Source organism: Elephantulus edwardii, unplaced genomic scaffold, assembly GCF_000299155.1.
Source record: "Elephantulus edwardii isolate Elephantulus edwardi_28Jun2011 unplaced genomic scaffold, EleEdw1.0 scaffold00159, whole genome shotgun sequence".
In the NCBI taxonomy this organism is placed as follows: domain Eukaryota; kingdom Metazoa; phylum Chordata; class Mammalia; order Macroscelidea; family Macroscelididae; genus Elephantulus; species Elephantulus edwardii.
Genome location: NW_006399909.1, coordinates 4106165 through 4119639, shown reverse-complemented (window position 1 = coordinate 4119639; position 13475 = coordinate 4106165). Strand labels below are relative to the sequence as shown.

Genomic DNA, 13475 nt, shown 5'->3' with positions numbered 1-13475 from the left:
GTAGAGAAGTGCAGCAATGAATGAATGGAAATCCAAACTCTCTGTAAATGTTCATTAAAATTATTTAAAAAAATAAAATAAAAAAAATACAAATACAAAAAGGAAAAAAAAAATGGGCCTAGGCATCCACTTCCTAAACAACTTGCCTCCAGAAATTCTATGAACTTCGATAAATGTCGATAGTTGTAGAGGGGCTTCAGGCCTTTTGTTCATAGGGTCGCTGTGAGTCATGCTTGTCTCAAAGGCAATCGACAACAATAACAACAGAGTAAAAAAATGGTGGCCCAGTGACAAGAAGCTGTCCTTCAATCCCAAAGGTATGCAGTTCAAGGCTACAAGCTGCTTCGCAGGAGAAGTTTGGGCAATCTCCTCCCATGAGATTAACTGCCTCTGAAAACCCACCAGAGGGTCAGCTATAGGTCTATTCTGGCTCTGTGGTACATAACAAAAAGGCGGGGTGGGGTAGCAAAATAAAACCTTGTGTATATTCATAGCAGTGGAACGTTGCCTAATAAACTTCTGAGAGATGAGCCTTTCAAGTTGAAAGGCACTCAAGCACAATCAGAAGAGAGTTGGTTCCTCAGTGTCAACTTTTTTTTTCTTCACGAATTTGTGTGTCATCCTTGCGCAGGGGCCATGCTAATCTTCTCTGTATCGTTCCAATTTTAGTATATGTGCTGCCGAAGTGAGCACATCCTCTGTGTCAATTTTAATGGTACGTTGTTCTTGTTGTTGTTGTGTGCCATCAGGCAGAATGGACTCACAATCAACCCTTCAGTGGTTTTTCACCAGCTGTGAATTACAAGGAAGGGGACTGGCCAACCTTCTTTCATGGAACCACTGGCAAATGTGAACTACTTGCTTTTTGTTTGGCAGAGCAACTCCTTACCATTAAGTGAATAAAGCAAAAATTGTGAGGTCGTCATTTGCTGATAGCTCTAAACTAAAAATTAGAAGAATTAGTTGCAAACATCCATTAGTAATCAGAATGTGGAATGCATGAAACCAAAAAATTTGGAAGCTGTCAAAAATAAAATTAAATACTTTAAGATCAATTATAAGAACTTTAGAAACTTAGTACTGGCCACTTCTAATTAGACAATATATCATCTACTAACTACGAATAAAAACGTTAAGATGAACTGCATCCTATCCACTGGTGAAAAGAAAGAAACATATGATTACATAGTATTTGCATGATAACAGTCCAGAATAAGAGGTGCATGGAAAAAGGGGACTGGGGGGAGGGGAAGGCAGCAGGGAGGCGGGGAAGAAATTATTCAACAATGAAAGAATCTTTTTAAAGAGAAAAGTGAACTGGGGGAGGGGAGAAAATGTGGAACAATAAATGAATGGAAATCCAAGTTTTCTATAAACTTTCATTAAAATACAGTTGAAGGGGGGGAGATCTATCCTTAAGTACAGTGATGTTGGTTTTAGGATAGCATCTATACATTTATGAGAAAACCATTTAATAACTTAATAACTGTCACAGATTTACGTTTGTCTCCCTAAAGCACTTATTAGCTCAACTATGGCATGCTCATAGAATCACTCCCTGTTTTGTGATCTGATGTGATTATTACATGGACCTTTAATCCTAACCTCTCTGGATGCCTAATGATAAGAAGCTATGTTGCCAAGCCAAAGGCACCTGGTTTGAATCCACCAACTGTCCCCAGGAAGAAAGATGAGAAATCTCCTCTCGTGTGGTTTTTTTGCCTCTGGTAACTTGTTGGAGGATCAGTTATGAGCTGGTTCTGACTTGGGAGCAGATAACAATAACAACAGAGTTGTTGTTAGATGCTGTCGAGTCGTAGACGACTCATAGTGACCCTATGAAAGAAAGACCTGAGCACTGTTCATAGGGTTTCTGGAGCCAAGCCATTTCGAAAGTGGATGCCACTCCTGCTTCCAAGCTTGTTTTAATCGGATTGCTCCACCAAACACTGTCCACCATGGGTAACCCTTATCACATTTGGCACATCAGTGTCACAATGTTTAGCATCACAGCAACTCCAAGTTACCTCTGTACAGTAAATGGACAGACCAGGACTACAAGACCTAGAAGAATGTTTGACAAAAACTAATTTAGACCAGTCCTGAGGGCCATAGATTAAAATCACCCAGCTTTGGCTTGGTAGCATAACTTTCTGTCCACTAGGCCAAATAAATTAGTTGTAGTTCTGTAAGTGAGGCACGGTACAAATGATCGGATTAGGCTATACCTTGAACCAATGTTTTTTGGAATATAAAACATATTTTAAAAGAATAATAAAGAGGGATCTGACTATCATCAAGAGAGAAGAGGTGGAAACACAGCCCACAATTTGGAGCAGAGATCCCTTGACTGCGTGTCTCCTATATCAAGTGGAAGTTCAATGTCAACACACCATGAGACCTCAAAGGAATGTTACATCAGTAGATGTTGCAAGAGGTTTAGGACTGTCTTCTGGAGGTCACAGAGAATGGTCATCTTCTTTTTGAGTCAAAAGCCACTTATACAAAGTCAATTCAGACAGATGGCTCCATAGTGATCCCTCGGCTATCCACATTTATAAGGAGTCATCATATGTTTCTCCTAGGAGTAACTGGTGAGTCTGAAATGTCAACACTTTGATTACCATCACAGTACCTAACACACTGTGCCACCAGAGTTCAGAATATTTTTATTGTTTTCATACAATCATTTGTATACACAGTTTTATTCATGACCATTGTTTCTTGTGTAATTATTCATATTCTCTGTGTCTTACAAAAAACCTAATTACTATTGAATAATACGTTTTGTCACCCCATCTCACCAAATCCCTCTCGCACTGAGAGATCAAGAGAATAGAGATAGAATGTACAATGAACGCTGGAAAGGACCAGGACAAAAGCGGGTTAACATGGGAATAATTGATAAAAGGACAATGCAGCTATTGTCATTAACAAATAGGCACAGGATGTGTGTCACTGTTCAAAAGGAAAGGAGGAAAAGACAGAAAGAGGAGCACAGAGCTAGGGACAGAAGGGCGGAGAGAGGTGGGTACAATGCATGTGCAGAAAGTGTCTCAGCAGACCCCATACCACACAGGATTCACCAACCTCCCCCGGGAAACTCTTCTAGCATAAATGGAGGAAAAGGTGCCCTAAGGCACAAGAAATCAACCCTGCAGCAGAATTTCAAAACTCCTGAAGTCAAAAGATAAAGCCTGCAGCTGGAGAAACTGAAAAAAAAAAAAAAAAAACAAAAAAAAACACCCCACCTCAGAAAGAGGAAAAAGACTCAGAATTTTCACTTTCAGATGCTAAAACTTAAAAGAATATATTTCTATTTGTTAAAACTATTTGTGATATTTCAGCTATAGCAGTACAAGATAATGAAGACAACTTATGAACCTACACTAATGCTAGAAACTAAAAATAAAGATTTTTGTCAACTTTTGCATTAAAAAATTGATCAAATATATGTCAAGATATACAGATAATAAATAGTCATTGGTATACGAATGTTGGGAATAAACATCATAAAAGTTTAGCAGTTGTAAAATATGGCCTTGGTTCCCAAAACAATGTCAGAGATCACATGATAGAATTTTTCAAGACCAGCAACTGATTCACTGAAATTAATGGGGGTCCCCCCAAAAAACATAAGAATATGTGTTGTTATTGTGTACCATAGAATCAGAATCGACCCATAACTGACCCTCTTGTGGCTTTTCAGAGGCAGTTAATTGCACGAGAGGAGATTGCCCATTCTTCTCCTGTCGAGCAGCTGGTGGTCTCGAACTGCTTGCCTTTGAAATTGTAGCATAGCTTCTTACCACCAGGCCACCAGAGCTTTAAGCATATATACGTAACAATATATGAAGAGCTAATTAGATTAACTACATAGCAATCAAAAGAACTAGATCTGATTTAATAAAAAATGTGCATTCTTTTATCACACTGCTTTGGTCTGTATGTTGAGAAACCATATGAGAGTAGGTTATATGAAGAACATGACATCAGGATTAGAAGAAAACTAAAGATTGAGACATACAGATAATATGACCTACCTGCTTATGTCTGAACATAAAACCAAAATCTTCAACTAGACTATTGAACATCATGATAAATGAAGAAAATATTTTGGTTGTTGTTGCTAGGTTCTATTGACTCTAGTATGACTCATAGTGACCTTATGAATCAAAGATCTGAACCGTATTCTAAACTGTGCCATCCTCACACTTCCTGACATACAAGAGTGCATTGCAGCAGTCTATGGTTGTTAAAGATTTTATTTTAGTTGGATTCAAAGTCAACAGTCACACACAGACACACATACACACACACACACACACACACACACACACACACACATTGCAATAGGCAAAACTATTGACAATAACAAACCTCTTTAAAATTTGCTAAAATCCAAAGATGTCACTTTGAGGACTGAGTTGTAGTAGAAGATAGAAGCCATGATATTTTCAAAAGAGTAAGAAAAGACAGAAGAATTGAAGTCTTTGAATTATGCTGCTCTTACAGAAATTTGAATACATCATGGACTGCCAGAAAACAAAGAGAACTGTCTTGCAAGAAGTAGAGCAGAAGATGTCTTTGAAATGAGGATGGTAGTATTTCATCTTATACTTATTTGGTGTATTATCAAGATGCCCTTGTAGGACGATGGAGTCAAGTAGAGAGAAAGAAAGACTCTCAACGAGATGAACTAGAACAGTGTGAGGATGGGCTCATTCAGAGCAAGGCTGCATCTATTTCATAGCACCAGGCAGAGTCCCATTAATTTGTCCATAAGGTCTCCATGAGCTGGAAATGACACAATGACACCCAGCAACAACAGTGACATTTGTAGGTTTGAGTGGCAGAAGGAGATGATGGAATCAATTCCCCAAGTGATGCTTACTCTCCCTGTTTCTCTGTTGACTGATGTCAACTGGGAGCAGAGGCCTTTCCAAGCACCATGCCTTATACACTGCTGACCCAGTCCTCCCAAGGCTCACCCTCCGAAGGTTTTCAGAGACAGTAAATTGCATGAAAGGAGGTTGCTCTTTTACCTCTGAAGCAGCTGGGGGACTTACCTGTGTTAAGTACCTTTATGTTGGCAGCCCAGTTCCTTACCACTAAGCCACCAGATCTCTCTCACACACAGCAGACAGGTATTTTTCTCAACAAAGTAATAGGCTGAGCTACAAACCACAAGCGGCAAAACCATCTGTATTCCTAAAGCGCTCTCTGAAGGTAACTTTAAACTCTGAAAGCCTGGTGATAAAGAGTTGTATTACCAGCACAAAGGCAGGTGATGGAAATCTGTTAGCAGCTCTGCTGGAGAAAGGCAGAGGGTCTCCTCCCAAGCAGTTCATAGGCTCTGGAAAAGAGCTGGAGGGTAAGCTATAAGTTGGTCCCAACTCCACTGACAAATGCCAACAATAACATCTTTAGGTAACAAGATAGTTTAGAGCCATCAAAATAGTTACTAAACTGTGTGAAAAGCAACTTAATATCAATCGCCATCAGAATCATCCTTTCAAACTATATTCTGACCATTTTATACATGCAACACCTCAGTTGTTAAGGGTGAATAGGTTAATAATAAGGGTCAATAAGGTTAATATGTGAAACGTCACAACATGGGTCAACACTGTTGTGAGGATAATTTTATCCAGATGGTTTTGATCAAATCCTAGGCTTTTCCCCTGTTACATTAATCAAAGAGCCATTATCAAATTACATTATTACATTATCACATATCACATTCTGTAATGCGGTTGATTTCGTCAGAATGAGAGGAATGTTGCTTTTCCTTACCTCACGGCGCTGCTGCCCACATCGAGGTCCTGCGCGGTCACTGCACCGATGATGGTGCCCACGGGCGTGTCTTCATAAACCTCCATGGTGTACTGGGGCTTGCTGAACACGGGCGGCTCATCCACGTCCAGCACACTGATTTTCACCGTGGCTGTGTCTTTGAAGGGGCCCGCGGAGTGAAAGCGATGGTCAAGGTGAAGGTTGGAGGCCTCGACTTTAAAAGTATACGCCTTCTTTGTTTCAAAATCTAATGGCTGTGGTAAGGACAAATCAAAAGTGAGGGAGGGACATTTATACAGAATGCTGCAGAGATGGTGAGTACAATTTCAGAGCGATTTAAAAATGTGGATGTGTTACACTGGTTTCAATAAACACACTTCCTGGTGGCCAAGTGGTAAGGAGTTGAACTGCCGGCCCAAAGTCAGCCAGTTCGGATTCACCAGCTGCTCCTTGGGACAAAGATAATCAGTCTCCTTCTGGGTGATTTATAATCTCTGAAGACTTGCTGACATTTCCACAAAATTGAATCTTCCTATCCATTAGCGTGATATGTTCTTTTATTGATGTAGCTCTCCTTGGTGTGGATTTTGGTTTGTTTTTTTGTGTGTGTGTTGGGTTTTTGTTTTGTTTTGTTTTGTTTTGATATTGGTTTGCTTACAAAGTCAGCTATGAGTTGATTATATCCCAATGGCAACAACAACATTTTGTTAAAGAGTGTGTAGAGAACAAAGCAGATTTTTCAAGGAGACAAAGTGAGTTTGCAGAAGTTTCCTGTGACTAATAATCAGTTGCAGCCATTAAAAGGGAATAGTGCACATATTAGGGCTTAATCATATACTATCCATATGTAGATTAAGGAGCTCTGGTGGCCTAGTGGCAAGAAGCTGTGCTGTAATCCCAAAGGCACACAGTTCGAGGCCACCAGCTGCTCTGTAGGAGAAGGCTGGGCAATCTCCTCCTGTGTGATTAACTGACTCTGAAAACCCGCTGGAGGGTCAGCTATGGGTCAGTTCTGACTCTTTGGTACACAACAACAACAAAATATAGATTAAGAGCAAAGTGAAAGAACAAGACATGGTATGAAGGAAGCATCTCTCTGATCTTATCCAGCACTGCCACCTGGTGGAAATATGACTAAAATAACTAACAATTGTAAGAAAAAAATTATTCTTCAGATCCCAGAAGAAAATTTTGAATGCAACAAATGATATTTTGGTCTTGACAAAATGTGTTTTGGTGTTGCATTATTTTCTTTAATTTCACAGTACAATGTTTTCAAGTAAATGCTTCTGATGCCTTGAGATTTATGGCAAAATGATCAGACATGGATTAAAAAATTTACCCCGTGGTAATTATGAGAAGACAGTTAGTGTTTTATAACTCTATTATCCAATTAATGGGCAGTGCGTCCACAATGTATATTGCCACAGATTTAGACGTAATAAGTATAAGAAGCTGTGCTGCAATTCCGAAGGCATGCTATTCAAGGTCACCAGCGACTCCAGGGAGAAGGATGGACCATCTCCTCCCTGGACATTAGCTGCCTCTGAAAACCCACAGGAGGGTCAGTTATGGGTTGGTTCAAACTTGATGGTCCAAACAACAATAGAAAACATAATATTGGAAAGTCATTTCCCCTTGAAGTCACTGATTTTCCATTTCAGCATTCCCACAGCCTGCATTTACTGTTACTGTAGATGGGTTGTCAAGAATTGACAATGTTACATTTTAGAAGTGTTGTGTTGCTTTGGCTCTTTGCTTAAGTAGTCACTATAATGTGGATGACTCTAATCCCCGGAGAAGAAGACATTCATTTCACTTTAACTATTGATTTTTTGGAACCTTTATTTTTGTTGTCTAGCATATTTCCCCTTAGTATGACTCCAATGAGTTGCTAATTGCTGTGTCAACACATCTGTTTCTTCCTCTTGGTACACTTGGGGAACATAAAAGAGGTCTGTTTCTCCCTCCTCAGCCTTTTATTGTTATTTCATGCATTTTCTCTGAAGCAGGAAAACAAGAAAAGAAAAGAGGAGAAGCCCCCATTGATGACATTGCCACATATACACATAATGTTATGGAAGTTTTTATAGCAAGCTATCAACCTCCCATGGACTAGATACCACGGTTTTTTGCCATATGTTTTATTCATAACTCAATACTCAAACTGATTGCCATCAAGCGCCAAGCAGAGGCTAAAATTCACACAGGAGGCTGCTCATCTCTTGCTCAGCAACTGGTGGATCTTTGGAACAATTTCTGACAGACAAGTGCTTTCTAGAAAGGAGCAAAGGAGAGACACGTCCCCTTTCAGAGATAACCGTACATGCAGTGCCCTCCCCCCGCATGTGTATTTCATCTCTTCCCTTTCCCTGAATATTAGCATCATTTGCACTCCCACCCACTCTGTCCAGCATCACCTCATTCCCCTCCCCAGCAACTCTATGATATGATGGCTTAGGCCACAAGTCACTTCTGTGATGTCCTGCACCTCACAGGGTTTCTGATCTCTCATGCTGATTTCGATCTGCCTGTATTTGGGCTGACAGTGTAACTCCTTACCCGGAAGACAACCAGAAGTTCCTAGATTCCATTCAGTGCTGCATGTCTATTCCCCCTTCCCAGTGATAGTTGCCCTCTGTTTTGAAGTCAGTGGTATTTTCAAGCTGTTCTTCATTGAATAGCAGGAGAAAGACGGGCAGTTTCTGCTCAGGCCATTTGCTATCTCTGAATATATGCTAGAGGGTCAGCTGTGACTCCTTTTCCATTCAATGGCAATGAGTGATTTTGGTTTTGTTTACATTCAAGGCTTCAGTTTACAGTTTCCATTTTTGCTTATTTACTTGATGCTTGTTTTCAGAGATAACCAATTTTTTTCAACTCCTATTTCCTTTATGTTACGGATTTTGATTTAACTTAAAGCCAAAAGACAGCATACAAAATAAGCCATGGTTTATAATATGGTCATTAACTACATGAAGATAAACTAATCCCCAGACTAAGAGGGGACCCTCTCACACTGCCATTTCCTTATGATCTCTTTCTTGCTTTGACCTCTTTGTTACTAAATTAGACTCATGAAAAGACAGCAGATTGTCAGGATTGGCAGTATACAAAGATGAAAACCAAACAAAACTTAAAAAACTTGTACAATTACTATGGCTGTTTACCCAAGAGAAGATCAAAGGAAGAGAAGCATACTACTTCAAGTTAGAAGAATCTTCTCAATAGAAGTGTTGTCATGCTGAAGGTCATTGAATTTCATTGCACTGAATTCTGAGTAGTGAACTATCGATAACTTAAATTATTTAGACTCAATTCTTAGAAATAGGTCCTTTTAAAATTGATTGAACTAAACCTGGTCCTAGCCCATGTAGTGACCAAGTGTGGGACCCACTGTGGAAGGGTAGAGGGATAAAAGGTAAAGAAAGGAGGTTTTCTCTCCGCAGCCAACTAACTTCAAGGAGAGTAAACTGGTGGGTTTAATTATTGGTATACTATTTTCATATGTGCTAAGTTTCTCATTTCTGAATGTGCTCAGGACAAGTTAGATGCTTTGGAGATTTCTGAGAGAAGTTCATAAGACATAAAGGGGCATCACCATCTAATTCAAAGTAAAAGGGGGGGGAAGTGAACATTTTTCATCAAGTTGATTCTGACTCATGGTGAGCTCGTGAATGCTGGAGTAGAATGTGCCCTGTAGCTATTTTAATGGCTGACGCATATAAGTGAGTCATCAGAATATTTTTACAAAGCTTCCCTGGATGTACTGTGAACTTAACTTGCATCTCTTCACACCCTAGTATTCAATTCAAAATAAAAGGTACATATAAAAACATATATTTATGGATTGTAAGCAATAAATGTTCCATGAATGTTAAAAAAATATGATTTTTTTTTCTATGACAAATTACCCCAAAATACTAAAGCCCATCTCATAGCTGATCTTGAAGTGCATTGCAGAGCTGCAATTGCATTAGAAGAGATTTCCCATTTTTGTGCTGGTGGATTTCACTGCTGTTGACAGGACAACTCTTCACCCACTGAGCCACCACAGCTCTCTAAGATGCTAATCCCTAACTTCTAAAAACCAAGGGGTAGGCTGAGAAACAAAAGAGGTGAAACTGGCGAGCTCTGGTGGCCTAGTGGCAGGAAACTGCACTGCAATCCCAGAGGTACAGGGTTCAAATCCACCAGATGCTCTGCTGAAGAAGGAGGAACAATCGCCTCCTATACCAGTCAGATCCAATTTGACGGTACACACATAAAACAAACAAACAAACAAATAAAGAAAGAAAGAAGACAGCCAGCTGCTTTCTCAAAAAGAGGTGAAACTAACCAAAAGAGAGCCTCTGCAGCCTCCTCTGTCCTAAGTCAATCTCACTGACTCAGACACCGCAGTGCCTATTGCCTCAGTCACCGCAGCAATCCATCTCATCCAGGGTCTTCCTCTCCTGTGCTGTCTCTCCAACCTTCCAAGCACGTTGTCCTTCTCCAAAGACCATCCCCTTTTAGCCACATGCCATAGTATGTGAGACAGAGCTTCAAAATCCTTGCCTCCAAAAAGAAATTTGATTTCACTCTCTCCAAAACAGAACTATTTGTTTTCTTGGCAGTCTATGATATGTTTAAGACTCTTTCCAGTACTACAACTTGAAGGAATCAATTCTTTATCTGTCATCTCTAGACATTGTCCAGCTTTCTGATGCATAGCACATAAATTTCTAAGACCATGGTCTGGATCAGAAACACCTTAGTATCCAGAATGACATCATTGCTCTTCAGTACTCTGGAGATATCCCTGACAGCAGACTTGCCCAATGCAATTCTTTTGTTTTGTTTTGTTTTTTATTTTCTGGCTGCTGGTAACAAAGATGTTGATTGTGGGGGCAAGCAACCTAAAGCTATTAACAATCTCAGTCTCTTCACTGTCTATCATGATGCTGCTAATTGGTACAATGGTGAGAATCTTCGCTTTCTTGATGTTGAGCTTCAATCTATACTGAAGGCTGTGGTCCTTGATCCTCTGTGGCAAGTGTTTCACATCCTTCTCAGTTTCAGCAAGCAGGGTTGTGTCATCTGCATAACGCAGGTTGTTGGTAAGTCTTTCTCCAAACCTGATGCCACATTTCTCATCATACAGCCCAGCCTCCTAGATGATCTATTCTGCATACAGATTGAAAAGGTATGGAGACAAAATTACATCCCTGGCGTACACCCTTCCCGATTTTTAACCATGCAGTGAGTGTCTCCTTGATCTGTTCTGGTGACTGTTTCTTTGTCCAAGTATAGGTTTCACATAAGCACAATCAAGTGTTCTGGGATTCCCATTCTTCTCAGAGTCAGCCATAGCTTGTTGTGATCCACACAGTCAAATGCCTTTGCATAGTCAATGAAACACAGGTAGACTTTCCTCTGGTACTCTCTGCTTTCAACCAAAATCCATTTAACATTAGCTCTACTATCCCTAGTACCGTGGTCTCTTCTAAACCCACCGTGTATATCTGGCAGTTCTCTATTGATGTGCTGTTGCAGTATTTTTAGATAATTTTCACTAGAATCTTGCTTGCATGTGATATTAATGATATTGTTTGATAATTTCCACACTCTGCCTGGTCACCTTTATTTAGTATGAGAATATAAATCTCTTCCAATCAGTTGGCCAATGGTTGCTCCCTAGATTTATTGACACAACTCGATGAGCCCATCCAGGGCAGTGTCTGTTTGTTGAAATATGCCAATTGGCATGCTGTCAAAAACTAATAAATAAATTGGATGAAGATAAAGATAATACACAATAAAGTGTTGATTATACATGACACTGTTGTTGCTATGAGTTGTCAACTCACAGCAAGCCTACATGTAATAGCTCTGAACCCTGCTCCATCCTGAGCCAATCTCGTTTTGTCTGGCACGTCTATACTCATTACCCTAGTCACTGTGTCAATCCATCTCATCTGGGCTCTTCCTCTCCTTTGCTGTCCCTCCACCCTTCTAAGCATGACATACTTCTTTAAAGACTGGTCCCTCCTGGCTACAAGTTTCAAAATCCTTGCCTCCAAGGAGCACCTTGCTTTCACCCTCTCCATGACTGTTAGTTCCCTTGGCAGTCCATGGTGTGTTCAAAATTCTTCTCCAGCACCACAGCTCAAAGGCATCCATGTTTCTCTGTCATCCTTGATCGTTGTCCAGCTATCTGATGCAAGTAATTATGAAGACTATGGCCTGGATGGGGAACACTCTACTCATTAGACCCAAATCCTTGTTTTTCAGTCCTCATAATGTAATTAATCTTTAGATTTCCTGACTGCTAGTTCCAAGTGTGTTGATTGTGGAACTGAGCAAGCTGCAATGTTAACAATCTCAATCTCTTCTCCATCTATCATGATGTTTCTAGTTGCCCAGTGGTGAAGATCTTTGTTTTCTTCATGTTGAGCTTCAGTCCGTATTGCAAACTACAGTGCTTGACCATCTATATCAAATGTTTCAGGCCCTCCTCAGTTTCAGGAAGTAACTTTGTGTCATCTGCATAATGAAAGCTGTTGATGACTCTTTCTCTAATCCTGATGTCACATCCCTCCTCACAGAGTCCAGTCTCCAGAATGATCTGTTCTGCATATAGATTGAAAAGGTATGGAGACAAAACGTATCACTGACACACTCCTTTTCTGATTTTGAATCATACAGTACTTCCTTGCTGTGTTCTGACGACTGTCTCCCGGTCCAAGCATAGATTTCACATGAGCGCAATCCAGGATTCTGGGATTTCCATTCTCCTCAAGGTTGGCCACAATTTGTCATGATCCACACAGTGAAATGTCTTTACATAGCCAATGCAATGCAGATAGACATTTCTCTAGTACTCTCTACTTTTGGCAAGACTTATTTGACATTTGCAATGATGTTTCTAGTGTTATGGCCTCTTTTAAACTCCACTTGTATTTTTAGCAATTCTCTGTCAATGATCTGTTTCAGTCAGTGATTTATAAACTTTTGTTTTTGTTGTGGGGTACCATAGAGTTGGAATCAACCCTTAGCTGACCCTCTGGTGGGTTTTCAGAGGCAATTAAATGCACAGGAGGAGATCACCCATCCTTCTCCCATGGAGCAGCTGGTGGATTCGAACTGTGCGCCTTCAAGATTGCAGCACAGCTTCTTTCCACTAGGCACCAGTTAGAAAACAACATAAAAATATTTTTCTGCAACCTCCTAAATATTGAAATGCCTCTGTGTTCCATTAAACCAATATTCTTTAATGTGCATTGTTATTTTCCTATTTGCTTACACATTACATCTGTGTAGATGACTTTCTACTGAAAAGTTCAAGTTCATGGATGACAGAACAGTTTTGAAGCAGTAATCATATGTAGTGAAGGAGATTTGATTCTGTGTGATGATCTATCATCACAGAAATTTCTTTGGTAGTAAAACACAAGAGGAATAAGGAGAAAATACCTTTCTTTACATTCAGATCTTTATTCACCAATTATTCCCCCCCCCCCAGCTAAAATAATAAATACTGAAGTGAGAAAAATATAAAGTGAGCTATCATGATAATTATCTAGGAAGATTTTGTCAGGACCCACACTCTGAAAATGTCACTGTACAAAACACATAATGTGTTTCAGAAGAAGAAAAGATAAGCAATGCCAGTTTGGGATAATTTGGCAGCATCAGTA

General features: G+C 39.9%; 1 protein-coding gene across 1 annotated transcript in view; it reads right to left on the bottom strand.

Moving 5' to 3' along the window:
* Positions 1–13475, bottom strand: part of CDH12 (cadherin 12, type 2 (N-cadherin 2)) — an 851782-nt gene that overhangs the window by 96911 nt on the left and 741396 nt on the right. Inside the window, exon 7 of the mRNA XM_006895122.1 lies at positions 5797–6050. Coding sequence (XP_006895184.1) covers positions 5797–6050 — 254 coding nt within the window. The remainder of the gene's footprint in view (positions 1–5796; positions 6051–13475) is intronic.